The sequence below is a fragment of the Esox lucius genome, chromosome 13, assembly GCF_011004845.1.
Source record: "Esox lucius isolate fEsoLuc1 chromosome 13, fEsoLuc1.pri, whole genome shotgun sequence".
NCBI lineage: Eukaryota > Metazoa > Chordata > Actinopteri > Esociformes > Esocidae > Esox > Esox lucius.
Window position 1 is genome coordinate 11,986,254 of NC_047581.1, and position 22,523 is coordinate 12,008,776.

General features: G+C 42.4%; 2 protein-coding genes across 10 annotated transcripts in view; one reads left to right on the forward strand and one right to left on the reverse strand.

The window, feature by feature from the left end:
- fancc (FA complementation group C) overlaps positions 1 to 6,389 on the forward strand; it is a 35,199-nt gene extending 28,810 nt beyond the window's left edge. For all 4 annotated transcript variants that reach the window (XM_010876130.3, XM_010876131.3, XM_010876133.3 and 1 more), the window contains exons 13-15: positions 104 to 278; positions 4,847 to 5,059; positions 5,451 to 6,389. In XM_010876130.3, the coding sequence (XP_010874432.2) occupies positions 104 to 278; positions 4,847 to 5,059; positions 5,451 to 5,639 (577 nt within the window). In that variant the 3' untranslated portion in view covers positions 5,640 to 6,389. The remainder of the gene's footprint in view (positions 1 to 103; positions 279 to 4,846; positions 5,060 to 5,450) is intronic.
- Positions 6,390 to 7,797: 1,408 nt separating this feature from the next.
- aopep (aminopeptidase O (putative)) overlaps positions 7,798 to 22,523 on the reverse strand; it is a 93,117-nt gene continuing 78,391 nt past the window's right edge. For all 6 annotated transcript variants that reach the window (XM_034296404.1, XM_034296407.1, XM_034296406.1 and 3 more), the window contains 3 exons: positions 16,963 to 17,049; positions 16,731 to 16,886; positions 7,798 to 8,476 (listed from right to left, as the gene is read on the reverse strand). In XM_034296404.1, the coding sequence (XP_034152295.1) occupies positions 16,746 to 16,886; positions 16,963 to 17,049 (228 nt within the window). In that variant the 3' untranslated portion in view covers positions 7,798 to 8,476; positions 16,731 to 16,745. The remainder of the gene's footprint in view (positions 8,477 to 16,730; positions 16,887 to 16,962; positions 17,050 to 22,523) is intronic.

Consider the following 22,523-nt stretch of genomic DNA (forward strand, 5'->3'; position numbering starts at 1 on the left):
CCATCTAGAAACCACCTCTTTCTTCTCCCCTCCCACATCCTTCTCCAATCCACTCATTTCTGCAACAGTAGTTTAACTCTTGTGGTTTCCTCTTGTCACCCAGGGGTCCGTGTACTGTGTTCGAGGCCTGGTTCCTGCTGGTTCAGTGTGCTGACTGGGTGGAAGTGGCCAGCCAGCTCCTGGTCTCAGCCACGCCCTGGGATGTTTGTCCTCTTCTGTGGCTGCTGACCTTCTACCACCACCCCACCAACGGGCCTCACAACCGGGAGCGGCTGCTGGTACGTGTGCCCCCCCCCCCCACCCAGGTCTGCACTTAGCCACTCCCCCCTCGTGGATATAAAACAGAGTGGTGTGAACATGTCCGGAGGGAGTTGGACCATTTGTTAATCAGCGCAAGGTGATGGCTGTACCACAGGCGTCAACTGACTCCACCGACGGCTGGTGGCCTGCTCTGACCTACCCGTCCTTGCTGACCGGGTCGGCTGGTCTCAAAATAGCACGGCCAATAAATAGATGGATGAATAATGGACTATGGGATGAATAATAGATTGTTTCTCCAGGTTAGCAGGGGAACGAGAATGGGAAATGAGCGGGAGAAACAGAGAGGGGAGAGAAGGTATGAGAGGGAGGAGAGAGAAAGTGAGTGGGGTGGAGGTGAATGAGGCTGATGCCGTATTGATCCTCCCAGTCTCCTGGCTGTCTACTCTTATTCTGGGTTTAACGTTGTATCGGTGGCGTACACGTTATAGCAGATGTTGTTGCTGGTGTCGGCCCCTAAACAATGCAGTCAGTTTAAGTCATTAGCATGTAAAAACAAAGTACAAATATTAATTTTTTAAATGCAATCAAATTGATAATTCAAAAAGGGTCTGCGTGAACAACGTTGCTTCTAAAAATAAAGATGCCATTGCATGCATTTCTAGTTGATATATAATATAATACTTTTAAGAAAATAAGAACCACCTCAATTATAAATGATAATTGTACTATAAATAATTAAATACTTTCTATATATATATATATATATATATATATAGATGTATAGATATATATATCCATGTGATACATACTGTATATCCAGATGGATAAGGTGCTCACCATTTGATACATACTGTATATCCAGATGGATAAGCTGCTCACCATGTGATACATACTGTATATCCAGATGGATAAGGTTCTCACCATTTGATACATACTGTATATCCAGATGGATAAGGTTCTCACCATTTGATACATACTGTATATCCAGATGGATAAGGTTCTCACCATTTGATGCATACTGTATATCCAGATGGATAAGGTTCTCACCATTTGATACATACTGTATATGCAGATGCAGGTCGCAATTCAGACAACTTATTTTTGAATGAGTAAGGAGTGATGACCGTGTCAAGTTTGAGTCCTTGGCAGCAGAGAACTGAAAAGAATGATGACCAAAGAAAGTGTTCACTTTATTAGGGAACCTCTGACTGTTTGCTCCAATGAATTTTGAGGTAGTGAGAAAGAAATCAGACTAAGATTTTTGGATTGAGTAAGTGAGTGACAGACAGAACACACAAGGTACCATAATACCCATAACCTGTCCAGAAATAACCTCTGGAACCTATCCTCTAGAGTCTAAACAACTTGCTGAGATATGAGAGTGATTATTGTGTGGTGACATGGCGTGAGGTAAATTAACCTTATATTTCCTAACACCAGGGGTGTAGATCGGTGTGCTAGTGTTATTTGAGAAGGTCTGGTCACGTACATTTCCTAGGTGGCAATTACGAGTAATGTTCCATTTAGGTCGATTCCCTTGAATCATTAATGAAGTAGAATATAGTCCACATGAAGATTAGTAGCTCATTACCTGTGTTGTTTATTTGATACAGTTTTAGCAAATATTTGTAAAGGGTGCCAATGCTTTTCTAGATATGGTTAATTTTGCCCTTTCTGTTTGAAGATTTTGATTTGACAATTACATGTTATTGTGGATGGGTGTACCCAGAAAAACTCCTCCCACCTCATAACATGAAGAAAATTTAAATATCATACATGTTAGTGTCCTCCATGCAAATTCTCAGGCAACAATATTCATACATTTTTAAGTTAATTATGAACTTAAACAGGTTTAAGTTCATTATGTAATTCAATTGTTAAACGCTTGGCATTATATATAGCCACAAACAGATCAATTAAATGGAATGGAGAGTTCTGGTAATCTGTGAATGCTTATTATTATGAATGCCTTAGGAATGCCCACCGATACCCAAGTTTATAAAAACACTCATACACTCACCAAAAGGATTATTACTAACACCTGTTCCATTTCTCATTAATGCAATTATCTAATCAACCAATCACATGGCAGTTGCTTCAATGCATTTAGGGGTGTGGTCCTGGTCAAGACAATCTCCTGAACTCCAAACTGAATGTCAGAATGGGAAAGAAAGGTGATTTAAGCAATTTTGAGCGTGGCATGGTTGTTGGTGCCATACGGGCCGCTCTGAGTATTTCACAATCTGCTCAGTTACTGGGATTTTCACGCACAACCATTTCTAGGGTTTACAAAGAATGGTGTGAGAAGGGAAAAACATCCAGTATGCGGCAGTCCTTAGGGCGAAAATGCCTTGTTGATGCTAGAGGTCAGAGGAGAATGGGCCGACTGATTCAAGCTAATAACTACTCGTTACAACCGAGGTATGCAGCAAAGCATTTGTGAAGCCACAACACGCGCAACCTTGAGGCGGATGGGCTACAACAGCAGAAGACCCCACCGGGTACCACTCATCTCCACTACAAATAGGAAAAAGAGGCTACAATTTGCATGAGCTCACCAAAATTGGACAGTTGAAGACTGGAAGAATGTTGCCTGGTCTGATGAGTCTCGATTTCTGTTGAGACATTCAGATGGTAGAGTCAGAATTTGGCGTAAACAGAATGAGAACATGGATCCATTATGCCTTGTTACCACTGTGCAAGCTGCTGGTGGTGGTGTAATGGTGTGGGGGATGTTTTCTTGGCACACTTTAGGCCCCTTAGTGCAATTGGGCATCGTTTAAATGCTATGGCCTACCTGAGCATTGTTTCTGACCATGTCCATCCCTTTATGACCACCATGTACACATCCTCTGATGGCTACTTCCAGCAGGATAATGCACCATGTCACAAAGCTCGAATCATTTCAAATTGGTTTCTTGAACATGACAATGAGTTCACTGTACTGAAATGGCCCCCACAGTCACCAGATCTCAACCCAATAGAGCATCTTTGGGATGTGGTGGAACGGGAGCTTCGTGCCCTGGATGTGCATCCTACAAATCTCCATCAACTGCAAGATGCTATCCTATCAATATGGGCCAACATTTCTAAAGAATGCTTTCAGCACCTTCTTGAATCAATGCCACGTAGAATTAAGGCTGTTCAGATGGCGAAAGAGGGTCAAACACATTATTAGTATGGTGTTCCTAATAATCCTTTAGGGTGAGTGTACACTGTAGCACTGTGGAAAAGTACTGTGGTATAAAAGTGACGAGTTGAGAGGTGTAGAAAGCATAACCTTTGGTAGCAGGGACACCGACAGAAATCCAAGGGCCCGGGACAGAATTTAATGTGTAGGACCCAAACCATGGGCCAAAAAATCTATAAATTGTTGTGATATTACTTTCCAAAAAACGGGTCATAAATGTTTTATTGTTTAATGTTTTAATTCATAACTAGGCCACATTCAAATCCCTTTTTTTTTTCTCAACACAGGTAAATAATTATGTCACATCTTCTCAATTCATAACCTACTCAGACCCAATCAGCCATTACTGAACTGCTACAAATATTTAGACTTTCTCTTTTAGTTTTGTCCTTCCATTTCTGTGTTCCTACCTTTGGTTGCATGGTGGCAGTGTTTTAGCCAGATAGCTATTATAGTTAGACAAATTTATGTTGGTTCAATTTATTATTTTTATTTTAAAGCTGCACTAGGTAGGATATTTTTCTGTAAAAAAAACAATTACAGCATTTTTAAATTACTCACTGTTCAGAAAGCGGTTCGGCACCAATTCCTGATAGAGAATAACGTTCTGAATAAAAATATGAACAATAGAATTACCTGTTCCAAAAAAAGTGCTAAGAGTTCGATGTTCTTCTTATCCTTGCTAACATTAGCTTAGTGTTCCTAGTAGCTAGCTGTAGAGAGTAGGTGTAAGTCTTCTTTTGCGTTTTTGTGGTGTATGCTGTAGTACATGAGAGGAATTGACTGTTTATAGTTTAAGCAAACTTTGCTCCCTATGGCATACTTATGGTATATCATCCAGGTAAAATCTACATTCACAAAATAAGCCAAGGAGGAAAGCCCGCCACGCAGATGGCGATTGGCTAGAACGGGATTGCTGGAACAGAATTGGTTGGGAAGTAGTGGCATGCTCCAAAAATTATAAATGAACATTCCACTGAAGAAATCCTACCTAGCGCAGCTTTAATAAAGTTGTGTTGGTGCTTGTGTTAAGGTATTACTCTGATTGGATGTAGGTGTTAGGGTATCACTGATTGGCTGTTGGTAGAACAAACAATTTTTTCAGAAAAAGGTTGAATCACAAAGCTGTATAAAAAAACAGCGAAGAGAAAAAATATGAATTCCCATCATCAATGCAATTATTCTGTTTCATAATTGTGTATATTTCTCAATAGGACTGAACACTAACATGGACTGACTAAATTATAATGATATGTAAGCCAACCAAATGGGTCCCCCACCAGGCCTGGACCCGGGACAACACCCCCCCCCCCCCCCCCCCACCTCTCCCTATTACTGTTTGATTGCACACTTATTCAGTATTGAAATCAAAAAGGCAGGTCTGTCTGTTTCCAGGTGGTGGCCAGAGAAGCCTGGGATCACCTTATGTCGCTATTCCTGGTCTCCGCTCCGCCCCTACCTGCTGATCAACTGCAGTCATTGGCCAAGTTGTCAGCCAGCCCCGAGCAGGGGTCCCTTGCCTCGCTATTGGTCATCAACCTCCTGGTCAACTTTGCGGTTTTCTCTCACAACACCCTGATTGATGCCGCCAAGGAAATAGTCAGCAATGTGAGCTTACTGCAGGACACACAATTGTGCTCACATTGTGTGTTCTAATAGACTTTGTCTTTCTCATCTAAATTACTTCAATGTTGAGTGAGTTCTAATCTACCTTAACATTGAGTTTGTTTTAATCCACTTTAATGTTGTGTGTGTTCTAATGTACCTTAACGTTCACTGTTTTCAAATTTACTTTAACATTGTGTGTGTTCTAATCTGCCTTAATTTTTAGTTTGTTCTAATTTACTTTAACATCTAGTGTTGTAATCTACTATAACGTTGTGTGTGTTCTAATCTACCGTAACATAGTGTTCTTATCTAACTTAATGTTCAGTGTATTCTCATCTACATTAACTCTGTGTGTGTTCTAATCTACCTTAATGTTGTGTGTTTCCTCTAGGTGGTGCAGCAGTCAGGGCTGGTCCATGAAGCAGTGTGGATTCTCAACATGGTTGAGCTCAGACTAACCAGACACAGATCTTCCTCAAGTCTGACTGACAGAGTTCAGCCTAGAACCAGGGCTCTTCTGGAAACCCTCACACATGGTATACAAGCTGACACAGAGACACACACAGACAACACAACCTGACGGACACATGATCATTATGACATGAATTGGACTCACACAGAGCTGTGCTAGGTCGCTCCACCAGCCAGAACCGAACTGCAATGCCATGACACTGACAGGACACCCAGTCGTGGTCAAAAGTATTGGCACCCATTAACTTTTTTACCCAAATGTTAATTGAAATTTGGAATCCGCAATTCTGTTAATATTATAGAACCTTTGTTTTTAAGTCAGGACCAAATATATCCTGTTAAATCAGAAAATATGCAGAAAATGTCATTATTGACACCCTAGACACCCTATTTGTTAGCACAGCCTTTGGTCGAAATAACGGCAATAAACGTCTTCCATCGATGAGTTCCTGCACCACTGGCAGTTAACTCACTATTCTGGTGGTTTCCCACTGTTCTGGTGTAAACTGCTCCAATTCTCCCAGACTTGAAGGGTGACCCAGAGCTGCCAAGTTCAGATCTCTGTACAGGTTTTTAATAGGATTTAGGCCTGGACTCATTCCTGGGCACTTCAGAGCAGTCCAGAGTCATTGTCCTGCTGGAACACTTATGACCTTTGACCAAACCCCTGCTTTTTAACACTGTGTTTGATGCTGTGCTCCAAAAGGCCTTGTTATTCACCTGACTTCATGATCCACACATTCAAGACACCCAGTCCCAGACTGCAAAGCCATGCCAAAACATCACTAAACCACCTCTATTTGACTGTGGGGAAAGTGTTATTGTCTTTGAAGGCTTTATTTTATTTTCTGTCAACAGAGATGGTGTGCTTTACCAAAAAGCTCTAATTTGGTCTCAGCTGTCCACAGATGAGTGTCCTAGAAGGCTTGTGGCATGTTCAGGTGTGTTTTGGCAAATTGGAGTCTGGCTTTCTTACGTCTCTCTGTCAGCATTTGGTCCCATACCATACAACCCCCTTTCACTGAGTTGGCAACAGATGGTGAATCTGTGTGGCAGTTATATCAAGGTGCTTTCTAAACCATTTGAAAGAGATTATTGGCTCTCATCAAGTTCTTTTGCAGCCAAGTCCAGGGAGATTGGCTACAGTAGCATGGGTCTTAAACGTCTTGATAACATTGGGTGGAAACAGGAACATCAAAGTCTCTGGAGACTTGTAGCCTTGAGATTCCATGCTTGGCTACAATCTTGTATGACCTCCTGTTTTTCTTTTTTGTTTCTCCATGCCCATTGTGGTCCCCACAGTGACATAAAACAGGAGAATGAGTTATTTTCTCTATTCAAACTGGTTGGATTAGGGATTTTCATATCTGCATCTGTAACTCATCTGGAGTTCCTAAGTAAAAGCCAATCAACACTCTGGAAATCAAATTATTTCTATGATTTAGTAAATTGTTCAACTGCATACCGAAAGAAACACAGAAGAAATGTTTGAAATCCAAAAGTTTGAAAGACATTATTAGAATAAAGTGCGCGGGCGCCATTTATTTTGTCTGTGACTGTACAGACAGACGAGGGAGGACCACAGTGGGACGATTAACAGTGACAACCATAAAAACCAGACACATGGTAATGGGAGGGGCCTGTGTGGGGGGGGTCTCTTCTGACAAGTCATTTGGATGTGTTCCTCCACCTAGGCCGAAACTGCTTAGCTGTGCGAGGTGAAGTAGTAGTCTGAGAACATTTTCCTCCTGAGACTGGGCCTGGAACACCTGTTATGGACTGTTCTGCAGAATGTCTGCATCACCTAATCAGTACTGTTTAACACTAATGAACTGTGAAGTCAACTTGGGCGGGTGGGTCTGATTTGTTAATGCTATCTGATTAAACAACTGGTTGGAGTCTGTCTTTTCATTCTGTACACTGACTGACTTTCACACTTAAGTCAACACCAGGCTCTTTCAGCAAAGTCCCTCACCTCTTTCCAGTCCAATAAATCAGAAAAAATGCATGAAGGAAAATACATGCTCAATAATGATAATAGGGGCTTCATTAAGTCTGCATCAACATGGTGAACTTTTAAGTCGTATTCTCACGTCAACACCTTGTATTCACAATAAACAACGTGTATGTCAGCATTACATGTCTACGATGCAGTCTGTAACCATTCAGCATTACAAATGGATTGGTGCTATAGGATGGATATTGTTTAGCTGCCCTGCAGGATGGAAACCATTTCCTCCCCAATGAAAACACTTGTTACAACATCATGAAAAGGACTTCCACTGTTTTACTGTGTTTTATTGAAAGACACGTGGTCAAGTGTAGAAAAGATACATTACAAGTCTACAATCCTAAGAAGTGTCTGACAACCTAACAAGCAGTTCGCTAACATCATTCATTTTAGTATAAATGCATGTAATTACCGATGCCGTAAGAACAGACTTTCCCGTTAAAAACACCCTGCATTAGTCCGTGAGGTAAGAGGTTTATTATGGAAACGTGTTGTCTGGTGGTATTTCCTCTGTAAACTCTTAGAAATCCCAGTCTTAGACTAAACAGTGAGCAGCCATGATGTTTCCACATAGACATACAAACATGACAGGCTTTCACTCTATACTTCTAAGACCTAAACATATACCTCGCCTTTAGAATGGCTGGACAGGTTCCTCCAAAGCTATGGGGTTCCCCAATGATGCCATTGTCCTCAAATATCGCCCTTCTTCTGTCCATGGTCAATGTGCCCTGTTGTTCTCTGGTGAAGGGTGTTTAGGGCATAATCTAGGGCGTAAGGTGCCATTTAGGACACGCACATCTGGACAGGACACAAGGGGGTTGGGAGTCTGGTTCTGTCTTCCAGTCCGGAAGGGAAATAGGGTGAGCATTACTTCCTGGTGATCCCTGGCGTTTCCTGTCCCTCCCGTGTCCCGAGGCTGGCAGCTGGACAGCCTGTGAAAGAGAACAGTGGGAGAAGAGGAGCTGCTATCAGAACAATTACAACGTACAGTAACGTACAGTTCAAAATACAGCGGCAACAGTCATAAAGTGACTTGTCTGCCTTCTCATTGGGATCTTCCTTTACAGGGTGTAAGCGTTAATCAGGGGTCCAAGGAAGAGTGCTACGGGGGAACTACATGGAGGTTGATTCTGTCTGCTGGTGGTGGTGCATTGGTCAGCAGGGCCGGAGGGTGACTGGTGTGCTGGTGTGGGCTGGACTCCTGTTCCTGCTGAACTGAGCCAGCCATTCAGTAGTACTGTAATCAGCTCAGTAGGCACAGGAGGCACAGTCCTCAAAGACCAGTTGTGTCACAAGCTGTCGTGCGGTTGATGACGGTCTTTGTCGCGGTGACACACCTGCGCCACTGAGAGGCAAGTCTCTTCCAGGTTCTGATATCAAATCGACAGCCCATTCAAAATAACAGTAAGGCCAGGTGGGTGTGAGAACGGCACGGACGGTTCTGCTTTGTATTTATACACCAGTAACAAGTCATGGGTAGCGGGGTTTTGCTGGGACAACCACTTCACCAGGAATATGGCACCTTAAATCACACAAGAGCTTAACATTGAAGTTCACGTAGAATTTAAACATATGAAAGGAAAGAAAATGACTAAGTCGTTCATCTGTGTCTATGTTTCAGTCATTCTATGGACAAATATGACAGGAACCCATGTTAAGGTTCAATATAATTCCTGCCGCTGTTTCCATATGCTAGCAGTTTAACATTTGCTGCACAAATCTGAGTCCAGATACTGCTATCAGCATTCTTCATGTTCGATGTCCAAACTGTCTGAAGGCATCTGATATTCACCGTGAAGCTCAACAAAGGGCCCTTATAGATGATTTCAACATGATGTGCCACATTAGAATATCGCTTCCTTGACGCTGTAGCATTTGTAAAACAAACACCACTCAAGTCCTGGTATCAATTTAAGCCCTTTTCACACATCATGTTCAAATTATGTTTGGAAAATAGTGCCAGGGGAACTTAACCAAAGCATGGATTCCTCTCAAACCTTTGTCCATATATTATTATAAGGTAACTTGGATGAATTATCCCTTTTAAATGTATTAAAGTTGACTTCTACATTAGAAAGACCAAAAAAGTGAGGCTTACATGTCCTTTCTATACATTTTCATAGGGCTTTGATGTGGCCAGGCCCATTTCCCTCCCATTAGGCTGCAATAAATCAGGCCTTACATATCAACTCCGATGGTAATTCCTCTCTTTTACAGGCCTTTGATAGTCATTACTCTTTAAACAAGCCCTAAATATAGACCTTTACAGGCAGGCTCCACATGGCCCTCATTTCTAATTCACACATCTGTCCTCGTTTAGAGCGGCCATTTTGTTCGAGGAGGAAAATACCACAGTACTGCAGCAGCTCTCCTACCGCTTCCCATCCTGTCTCCAACAATTATCTTTCCAGTCCAGTATGTTCTCTCTAATCCATTGTTCAGGATGCAATCAAAAGTGCATTATAGTACAGCACACAGTATTGGACACAACGTGCCTTTTAAAAGCAATTTCCGCCACGTTCTGCGGATGTCAGCTCCGGCATAATTACCTTCAAAAGTCAAGTGCCATTGATTAGTTACTGTCTGAGCTGTTGGGATAGTTCGAATGGGACCATGTCCGTTTCCGTACAGCACACTTGCACTGCAACCAACGCTCTAAGAAAAGAGATTGTGCCACTTGATACTGCTAATATCACCCATAGACGCTGCTGTATGGTTGGACAATCTGCCTAGAGTTTTTAAAGAGGATGATGAGGAGGAGGAGGACGAAGATGGTCCTCCATGGCCCATTGTCATAGTGGCTCACTGAGCAGTAGCATTAGCTGTGTCGCCTCGTTCCTCATTAGCACGGTCTCCTGTGTCCCACATCCCACCCCATATCCATCAGCCCAGGGAGAGAAAGGGAGAGGACACAGAGGGAAAGGGAGAGGACACTGAGAGAGAAAGAGAGAGAGGGTGGCAAGAGACAGTGAGAAAACAGAATGGGCAGGAGAGCATATCGGTGAGCTCATTAGTGACTGCAGCACATCAAACTCATGAAGGAGACTCAAAAGTTGGAATTCCCATGGAATGCACAACCACCCACATGCCGCTGAATGTTTACTGTACATTTCCAGTGTGGGGGGTCTCTTCTGACAAGCTGAAACAGGACCGACGAATTACTCCAGAACGCAGATCTGTTAGTGTGCTCGCGGTATGGGGGAGGACTCATCCTCTCCTGTGTCTCTCTTGCTACCCTCTCTTCATCTGATTCATGTGCATCATGCTCTCCTCGGGTGCAGAACTTAGCCACTGTGAACAAAGAGGAGATCAATCACTGTTCACCAATCAGCTAAGCTCTGCACCTGGTGGGAAAGAGGTCACTCTGCCTGACCGGCTGGTGGACGTACAGACGGACGGACACACAAACATGGACACACACACGGACACACACACGCACACACAGCAGGCTTCACATGGACACAAAAAAAAAAGAAGAAAAAAAGGTTCCGCTCTTTCACATATCTCCCCCGCGTGAGGCCTCCCTCCGTCATCCCACACACTGCCCCTCTCAGATTATCATGTCTTATTTGACTTCATTCTTGTGGGCAGCTGAGCGGCGGAGCCTCTGGTTGTCATGGCAGCCGGCAGGGTCTGGCCTGGGTGGTAATCCCTGGCAATGTGATTTTATCTTAAGTCACAAATCAGCACGCCAGGAACCCTCCCAGGGCAGACGTGAAAGACCAGGATATGCACTCTTTTCTTTGTGTTTTTCCACCCCTCTGTCCCATCTTTCCATTTCAATGTAAAGGGCTTGGTCGACATGGGAAACATTTGTTTGTTTACATTCGCCTGTCATCTCTTTTTCTCTCTACTCTGTTTATCCCTAGCTTGGCGTACCGGGAAACCTCAGAATCCTTGCAGTAAAGGTGATACCCGTAAATCCGCTCTCTCTTTCTGTCTTTTCCCTTAACCTAGCTTCATCACACAAGGACCCATCCAAGCCTGGACAAACCTCTCTGGCTCTGACCCACCCCAGCCTTACTCTACAAAAGCACCCAAAACTAGCCAGCTAGATCCTCTTCTCTCCCATTCGCCACGCTCCGCTACACAGACGATATGCCCCTCATTAAGCGGATCAGGAGGGATTCCACAGGCATGTACAAGGGGGAGAAGAGAAGGAGCCAGAGCCCCCCTACCTCTTGAGAAATGGGAGAAAAGTTCTAGTCGACTGGGGGTTTGAAAGAGACAGGTTATTGAACCTTGTCTCTTCTAGATATGATGTAGTGTTTTTGATCCTAGTATGTTATACAGAACTCTGTTTAGTCCAAATTGTAGATATGAAAATGAGGGCTTAGTCCTTTGCTTTCAGACAGAGACTGACTGAGACATGGCCAGTACAAATAGGTGTGTTATTTTGTTAAGTAAAACAGAGGGTACTGTGACCGCAGACAGAAGTAGGTGTTTTGGGATGTTGGTAGCACAGCAGAGCCTGTTTTATTCTGATCCAAATTGGGCCTGTACTGAAGCTGAACATTAATGTGTACTGAGGAAGTGAATGATGATGGCCAGACATCGCTGGACAAAGATGGAGAGCCACTGTGACAGGAAGGGCCGAGGGACAGAGGCCCCAGCAGAGTGAATGTATAAAGTGATTTATCAGGGTAGAGACAGAGCACTCGCCTGGAAAACCTTTCTCCTTCCCTATGCACACACATAAATCTGTCCTCTGTGTGTGTGTGTGTGTGTGTGTGTGTGTGTGTGTGTGTGTGTGTGTGTGTGTGTGTGTGTGTGTGTGTGTGTGTGTGAATGAAAGCCTCCTTCCAGTCTTGCTTTGCCACATCCAGATAGAGGATTAAAAAAAGAAAAGAAAGAAAGTGCAGTAAAATCGACCTTTTCCCCAATTTGAGACATTGAGACATTTTGATGATTAGAAGGTTAAGTGGTGTAAAGAGGGTGTTGGATGTTTTTGAAGGCATTTAAAAGAATTAATGAAGTTCAACCAAAACATACTCATTTAGGACTACTGGATGACGTATCATTGGTGAATATGAACTGGTACCTTTTTGTCCTCCAACAAGACTTCATACACAACTTCTTAATGCCAATAACAAAGTTCACTACAAATACATAGTGCCCTCTTGTCTCTGACATTATTACAACACAATTAAAGACTGGAGTATAGACTATGTAGGGTAGGCCTATATTATACATTAATAATAAAATCAATATAATGGTAATACAATACAATAATAATCATTAAACTGAGTTCCATTTTTCTAATTTGTTATCCTGTAACATTTGCCTCTATATATTGCGTAATGACACAGATGCCAAATCTTAATTTTGTGCATTATTATAAAGATCAGAATTTGCCACCTCAATATTTGCAGGCATTGGTGAAAATATATATTTTTAGGAGCTGGTAAGATTTCATTGGAAGATCCAACAGAACAGACGTTTTTTAGTGGATCCTATCCGTATTGACATATGGTGTAACATTCTCTCTGTGTGGGGTTTGAGAAGAAGCTGCTGCATCTTTGGCCGTTCCAGGAGAACACTCATAGGCTCTATCACTGTTGGGCAACCGGACACCTGAGAAGTACTCTGCTGCGATTCTGGAGAAAAAAAATCACTTTCCAGAAATGAGCAGTCGAGTCGCATGACTGGGCCTCCAGTACGTCACTTTTTTTGTGACTTGAGACTAGGTGAAAAAAGGAAACATTTCCTACTCGACGTGATACCTAACACTAGTGACCAGATTCAATGGGGTGAAATACCAGACAGTCAGACAAAGACCCACCCACACACCCACCACCTAGATAACAAGGAGGGCCTACTATTTTACTATACATAACATTTTATTTTCACATGCATAAAAACAATATCTTGTGTGTGTACAGTCATTGTGTAGATACAGTATGAAGCAACAAAAGAGCATTTCACTCAGAAAAACACATTATGCGTTTCTCTGAAAAGGGCAAAGACGAACAATTTCCACTGTAAAAGCTATACTATAATAAAATATTGCATATGTGACAAATTAAAGAAATTGGATTGAAACAACAATAAAAGACACTTTGCACTCTGGATAACATGAACACATTATGATCTGAAAAACCAGCAAAGGAACTGGCCCAGAATTAAATTAGGAAATGTTGCTGCCCTCGCTGGATTTGAACCTCAGGTCTCCCACGTGAGAAGCTGTGTCTTTAACCACTATTCCACAGAGCTATTTGTGCGTGTGTGTGTTTGTGTCGGTATAGCATCTCGACATTAGATCATGCATTTTGTCATGAATTAACACTATGCCAAGTTAGAAAATTTCGCTTGACACCATTAAGCAATGTGTTAAACTAACGTCTCTTATTAAGTTTACCTCCACAACAAATAGCATCTATGAACTGTATGTCTTTTGCCACTGGCTGTTTTAACACCTTATTAGCCAGTAATAGTCCTACTAGTATCTACTTACTACTTGGAATAGTCATAAGAATTGAGCAATAGCTGGCGAGACATTACACTGCCAAAGCTATTTCATTTCATGGCACAACACCATTCAATTTTCTTTCATTTGTGAATGACATTGATACAATAAATCTCAATATAGGTGATAACTTACTTTCTTGTCATGTGAAAACACAGCAGAATCATGGAAACCCCTACTCTTTTACTTCCCAAAGGGGTGATCTATCCTATATTATCCCAAAAAGCATGCACGGATGCATACTACGAAAATCCACCAAAAATAGTCTCAATATAATCGTAAACAGTTTTATTTTAGGCTTACTATAACGCAGCTACTGAGGGTTAGCCATCAAAGTTTTTGTCTATCCTAACCCAAAAAGCATGCACGGATGTGTACTTAAAAAATGCACCAGAAATAGTCGCAATTTAAACAGTTTTACATAATGTAGCATTAATGAATAAATCCTAATGCATAATTTGTTTTGCCTGTGATAAGGCTTGAATGCAGAATCCATTGGTTGATAGCCCACATCTCTAACTACTACGCTATTTAAGAACGGTCAGTCAATCAGTCCTGGTCACCCTACATATCACTTCCTTGGACTTGAACGCATGCTGCCGGGACGCTCACAGACCTAGGGGTCCATGTTCTCAACCAGCATTCATCGGGTGAGGGGGTTGGACAACACAACAACACTTGATTCGAATTGGAATTTCCTTACTGTCACTCAAACTAGCCCTATCATGTAGCTGTTAGCATTAGGTAGTCAATCCGGACGCGATTGAGAACTAGCTATCATGGCATCTGGATTGGTTCTGAAAATCTTTACATTTGGATTCAAAGACTAAGTCCTGGTTTGGTGGAAAATGAAAGCATTGTGTGAAACATGCAAAACTAAAGTTACTGTGCTGTGCCTAGCTTACGTGAGGTAAGGTCAGAATTAAATAGGCTACTGTACTGTTGAAATAAAGTTAGCAAAATGGGGAGATGGGAAACTAAATTATATTCAAATAACTTCCTGGTGATTAGTTTAGCAACAGTCATATTCATGGAGGGTTATACAGTAGGTTCCTCCATTCTCATTTACCAATGAGAATTGCATCCTTATTTCTTTATCTAAGTATTTCTGGTAATATTCTCAAATGTACTATCATGCAATCTAGCTCCTCCTAGCATTATTTTTCAAAGTGGACAACATTTTTGTTTTGTTTTGTAAATATTTTCATAGGCTTTATGTTACTATAACACAATTGTATTTAAAAACATAAATACAACATGTAATACATAAAGACAACCTACTGAATAATATTAGCTACAGTACATCCCCCGTATCCAAGAGGGATCGGTTCTGCAAATCCTCGCGGATGTGGAAAATCGCAGATAAGTATTCATTCAAGACATCGCATCAAGGAAAACAACATACCGTGCGCGTGACCGTTTATGTGCATAACCGTTATGTTTCTTTATATTTTCTTTATATTTGCACGTCATGCAATTAACCGGATCGACGCTTGGATGTCTGAAATTAGCGCGTTTTTAGAATTTCAGACTTCTTGAAAGATTACCGCGCATAATTGAGTTGAATGTGGAACCGCGGATAGCTGGGGGCTAACTGTCAAGAATTAAACATCAAAAAAAGATTTGATTATCTTCATTGTGTAACAGTTTTCTCAAGAGACTTGAAACCAAAAAATTGTGACTTGACGCAATCTGAGCTATGCAACTTGGGACTTGCCCATTACTTGGGACTTGACTCGAGAATTGAAACTTAAGACTTGATTAGGATTTGCAAAAATGCGACTTGGTCCCGTCTGCCGCTTTCTCACTTCAAAAGATGAACACACAGATACAGAGATAGATATGACAGAAATGCATATAAATACAGTCAACTAATGATATTCACTGAAACAGCTTGGTCATGACTGTGGCCATCACATCAGAGCAAGTAGAAATTTAGGTCAACTGCAGGGCACAAATAGTTTCATTAGGTCTAAATAGCAGTCTTTCAAGTCTCCCTCTCTCCTCGCTGGGAGGATAGTAACAAATAAACCCATAGCTGTTATAAGAAGCCTGAGACCACCTGCTCTACTGGTGAGAACACACAGACACACATAACGCAACACACACGCAGAATTTTTTTTGGGGGGGGGGGCAAACAGTAAAAAATAAATATGCAACTGAACAGAGACAGTCCTCTCTCCAGTCTGAAAGCACTAGCTGAACCCTCTCATCCACTGTGGGTTTGTTTGAGGAACACATACCCAAATTCCTGCCCTGACAAACACATCCTGACGGCACTACTGTGAAACCACGGAAAAGGAGTGATCCTGAGCTTATTCACACACACACACACTCGCTCCTCCAAACAGAGCTTGAGGAGGAATGTATGAGAGAGAGGTGGCCAGGTCACTTCAGTGTGGCCTTTGACTGAGGGCAAAATACACATTACGCAAAGAGTTTTTTCCGTTATAGTACAGCACTCTCAGCCATTACACACTAAATCTAGACATGGCAGAGGAGCAAACAAAGAAATAAGAGGAAGAGATGTCTCCCCACTATCTTGAAGCTTGACATAAAACAGGACAGTTTCATTTGGAAAGAACACTCCATTTAGCCAAGGCACCTCTCCTGACATATACATCACCTTAAAGACGCCATTATCAATTTTAACAAAAAATTTGAAAAAAATAAATATATATGGTACCTAGAAGTATAAGATCAGCCGGGCGGGACCATACCTGTTGTCTGACAGCTCATAGGACCATCTCCTCCACCACTCTGCGAGCTGATTGGTCCATCTCATCCTGGAGTAATGAGAGGCAGTGCCTGGCTAGCGCCTGCTGCCTAGCATCCTCATGAACCATTAATTCACCGTACAGATACACACCCATGGCCTGGAGACCAAAACACAAATGCAGTCAGCTTAAAACAAAGATACACACCCACAACATATTTCTGTGTGTGAGTTACCTGGTCGTGTTGGAGGAAGTGTTCCACATCGTGGTACGCCTCAGTGTGCTTGTGTTTGACCACCAACTCACACCAGCGGTGCCTCACCTGAAAGACAAAACAACACATTGACAGAGGCTCTCAGGATCGGTTCTTGATCATGGACTAAAAAGAACCCTGTACCATCTCTCTCCCTCATCTCCCCCTCCCTCCCTCCTAGCTTGTGTGTAAGATGCTTGGCCTTTCTCCCAGAGGATCAATGGGAGCTCTGTTACCGCGGTGACCGGAGAGATCAGAGACTGTCTCGGGCTTTGCCTCCCTCCTCATCTCCTCTCTCTCTGTGTCTGTGTTCTAGCCTTTTGCTGTTAACACACTAGCCTCGGGACTTTTAAGTTTCATTTGCCCCCCCCCCCCCCCATGACCTTGTCTCATCGTACCTATTCACAACAGGTTTGGGAGAGTCCATCTTATCAGACCACTACTGTCGCTCAACCAGGATGTCTCCAGCAGTTCTGGCACGCTTGGAGGAGAGCACATTATCTGGCCTACATTTTGCAGGTTTTTCCACTTACAAATCATGTAGAAGTCTGTCATTTTTATCATAGGTACTCTTCGACTGTGAGTGACGGAATCTAAAACATAAATCCTGAAAATCACTTTGTATGATTTTTAAGTAATTAATTAGCATTTTATTGCATGACATAAGTATTTGATACATCAGAAAAGCAGAACTTAATATTTGGTACAGAAACCTTTGTTTGCAATTATAGAGATAATACATTTCCTGTAGTTCTTGACCAGATTTGCACACACTACAGCAGGGATTTTGGCCCACTCCTCCATACAGACCTTCCCCAGATCCTTCAGGTTTCGGGACTGTCGCTGGGCAATATGGACTTTCAGCTCCCTCCCTCCCTTGAGATGCTTCTTAGTTGCCCTGGCTGTGTGTTTCGGGTTGTTGTCATGCTGGAAGATCCGGCCACAACCCATCTTCAATGCTCTTACTGAGGGAAGGAGGTTGTCGACCAAGATCTCGCAATACATGGCCCCATCCATCCTCCCCTCAATACGGTGCAGTCTTCCTGTCCCCTTTGCTGAAAAGCATCCCCAAAGAATGATGTTTCCACCTCCATGCTTCACGGTTGGGATTGTGTTCTTGGGGTTGTACTCATCCTTCTTCTTCCTCCAAACACGGCGAGTGGAGTTTAGACCAAAAAGCTCTATTTTTGTCTCATCAGACCACATGACCTTCTCCCATTCCTCCTCTGGATCATCCAGATGGTCATTGGCAAACTTCAGACGGGTCTGGACCTGCGCTGGCTTGAGCAGGGGGACCTTGCGTGCACTGCAGGATTTTAATCCATGACAGCGTAGTGTGTTACTAATGGTTTTCTTTGAGACTGTGGTCCCAGCTCTCTTCAGGTCATTGACCAGGTCCTGCCGTGTAGTTCTGGGCTGATCCCTCACCTTCCTCATGATCATTGATGCCCCACGAGGTGAGATCTTGCATGGAGCCCCAGACCGAGGGAGATTGACCGTCATCTTGAACTTCTTCCATTTTCTAATAATTGCGCCAACAGTTGTTGCCTTCTCACCAAGCTGCTTGCCTATTGTCCTGTAGCCCATCCCAGCCTTGTGCAATTTTATCCCTGATGTCTTTACACAGCTCTCTGGTCTTGGCCATTGTGGAGAGGTTGGAGTCTGTTTGATTGAGTGTGTGGACAGGTGTCTATTATACAGGTAACAAGTTCAAACAGGTGCAGTTAATACTGGTAATGAGTGGAGAACAGGAGGGCTTCTTAAAGAAAAACAGGTCTGTGAGAGCAGGAATTATTTCTGGTTGGTAGGTGATCAAATACTTATGTCATGCAATAAAATGAAAATGAATTATTTAAAAACCATACAATGTGATTTTCTGGATATTTGTTTTAGATTCTGTCTCACACAGTTGAAGTGTACCTATGATAAAAATGACAGACCTCTACATGCTTTGTAAGTTGGAAAACCTGCAAAATCAGCAGTGTATCAATTACCAACCTAATGCAGGAGCATTAATGAACAGGAGCATAAATGAACACTGATGGATGCAGCAATAAGGAGGAGTCCTTTACTTCTTAAGTCATGCTTGATGTTCTACATACACACACACACACACACACTCTGATTTGCCTTTCACCTGTGTGTGGGAGCGTGAGAACAGTGAGAAACAACGAGTAATGCAGGGTCTTTGAATGTATCCTTTCACATGGCAGCCTCCTACATAAACATTACCTTTACAGGCCTCAGATGACCTCTCACTCTCTTTCCTCTCCAGTGCTTCACTTCTCTTCACTTTCCTGTTTGTAATTATCACGTCTCTTGTGTTCTTTCATTTTTTCTCACACAGTCAGCTTCCCTCCATCTATCCCCCCCATTCTTTTTCTTTTTGTAACGATCTACAATTTTTATATCACACCTCAGAAACCAGACAGACAACTGTAGGGTGGGCGACTTAACAACCAATGTAATAGATTTTAGCCAGGTGTAATAGCTAACTAGCATGCCATTTCAATGTTACCATACTGCATTTTTAGCTATTTTATCTCTTTTCACCTTGTTGCTTCACTATAACCATGTACATCTCTCCAGTTTGCCTATATCTCAGTGTATGTGTGTTGGACTTTATTAATTTCCCTCAAAGAGCCCGGCAGAAAAACAAGGAATCAATATGCCTGTCAGCCATGCAGTTTGTCACTGATGAGACACGAGGAGATGAAAACATAGGTAAACACTTAAATGCACCCACACACACCCATATTCAATCACACACACACACATACACACACACACAAACACACACCTGTAGGCCTGATGGTTTGATTGTGCAATCAATCAGTTCTGCTTGTGACATCCTGGCTATGAGTGAATGTGTTGTAATAAATGTAGGAATGTCCTGTGTAATTGGTGCGTCTCCCCACAGAGGGAGAGGGCTGGTGAGGGTGTGCGTGGGGGTTAAGATGGGGGTGAGGGTGTTAAGGTGGGGGCAAGAGGGGCACCAGCAGCTGTCTGCCCCCAGGGGTTCTCCACAGGAATGTAGAGCAGAGAGCCCAGAAACCAGGCCAGAGACAGACGTTTCTCCTGGTGGTGAAATAATACCTCTCAAGAAAGCGTCCACTAGGGGCAACAGTGAGAACTATTAGAGATTAGTAGACTGCGGTTGGGGATGGTGGATGGGAGGTGTGGCCTTTGCCTCAAAGCGCCGCGTGTTCAATCACAGAGACCGGGAAACTAGCACATGCTGCCACTTTCCAGGTTGTTTCCATTTGAACCCTTCCCTAAACATAATCCTTAAAGTAAACCAGTAGAAATGATAGGCTTCGCAAACTTAACCACGTCACCCGTAGACATCTCTGACATAAAAAACGTCTGACTCTTCAGTGAACTGAAGCATCTATTGTAGAAGTGACTCCCTGAGAGCTTGTTGTACAGAGAGCAGCTGCTGAGACTATGCATGGCAGCAGCGCCACGCTGGCCTGGAGGCTACACCCATTACAATGTTCCAACTGGGAGACACTGATCAAAATGTTCCTTCCTTAGCACAAACCGATCAAGGTCACTGTTTCTCTAAGTACGTCCACGTAGAACAGATGAACACATCTGGATCTCTGTCTTTGTCTCTCTAATGCTACCTAATGAGTTTCCTTTGTGTGGTTTAGTGTTGCAGACACCGTTCCTTTCTGATTAGAACCTTTACAAATGTACCGTGCACATGACTGACCAGTGACGTACAGACTCATACAAACACATTTAGGAATGTATATCCTCACAGAGGAGTGATAGAATGATTCCCATAAATAAGTCCCTTAACCAAAACCCAAACTTAAACCGGAACCTAACCACAAACCCTATTCTAACCCAAAAAAAGTGAATCAAAAATAGCCTTTTTTTTTTTGCATGGACATTTCGTCAGTATCCACAGTGATTTTCGGTCCTTATCAGCATCATTGAAAACCACATGAAAGCAGGTCAGCCACAGTAATTCACCCTGACACATACAAACACGCATTTATCCATAGAGACACATTCCTACCTAGATTCACATTCATTATTAGAGGAAAACTCATCTGAGGAAAGCACATCTGTTGGCCCAAACATACATAGTGGTGCTCACGCACAAACCCACACACACATACGGGTTTAAGCCAGTGCTTGCACACTATCCTTTACACCACATTAAATGCTTACACGCATCTCACACACATTCCACAACACACAAACGAAAGAACAGAGCACTAACCACTAACACCAAGAAACTCAAGCGTGACGAATTCCCCCATTTAACCTGCTACAGATGCCACATCTTAATTTTAGCACTTCCTTGGTGCAGGAATGACTCTGTACAGCGGTGAGAACTATTAGAGATTAGTAGACAAGTAACTTGAGTTAGTAGGATATACAAACTTGAGTTCATTCAAGATTTAAAAAGGCTTGTAATGTTTTTTATTAATGTTGATTTGCCCAAAGAAAATTAGGGTTAACTGTCTTGCTCAGGGACATAGCCACATATTTTTTTTACTTTACCGGCATACAAAATAATCTGACCACTATGCTACCTGCTGCCACAAAAACAGAAAACATATCAACCTCTACCAAAACTTTTCATTAATTATAATCTGCATAACAATTCACACTTCTTATTGCTGCATGATTATGTTCCAGTTGTGTGCAATTGTCTGAAATGATGACAAGGCATCTATTTACTAGCTTCCCCTCAACCAATTGAACAGTGGTAATCTGAAAGAATAGCCCTTACTTGTTTGACTTCTCCAAAACCGATTGATAATGCATTTTGTGGTGGAATAAATTAAAACCATTGGAGGAAGGACAAAATGCACACAGATTTATGCACAAACGCAAACTGACACAAACAACTCATTATCACATGTCGCCAAATAATACATAAAGAACTGTTCAATAAGAACTTGGTATGGTGTGGGTGACTCAGTTTCTTTATAGGAACCATTTCATTTGACCTCTGATTTTGGCGATGAAAATCTCTGTTAGCCTCCTGACAACGCAGTCCTGGCCAGACAACGCAGTCCACTCTTTACAGTCATTCACTTATTGACTTAGATTAGAGATTTGGGCGTTCCACTTTAAATGGGTACAAATGGAAGAGGATCAGTTCTAGGATGTGACATTTTGGATCATGTAGGCCTATCTACTTACACAGGGTGCTGGATGTAACAGATGTCAGAACAACAGACTGTAGCCTGCAGTCGCTCTGTACTAACATCTAAACTGAACATACAACCTGATCCCATACAGGCCTTAATATGACTTATACACAGCATTAAAAAAGAGCAAAAATATAACATCTCGTTTTTTGATTTTTTTTTTTTTTACAAGACCGGGCCTGAGTTAATGACAGCTCTGGTACACTTTCCATCCATTAACACAACTATAGCTGCACACTGCTGCACACAGCGCTAAAGTACAGTAAAGCCTCTGCAGCCACACACACTAACCACCTTCTACACCCTAACACACACAAACACACACAGACAAACAAACCTTATCTACTCTGAGACACAGCTATAGCG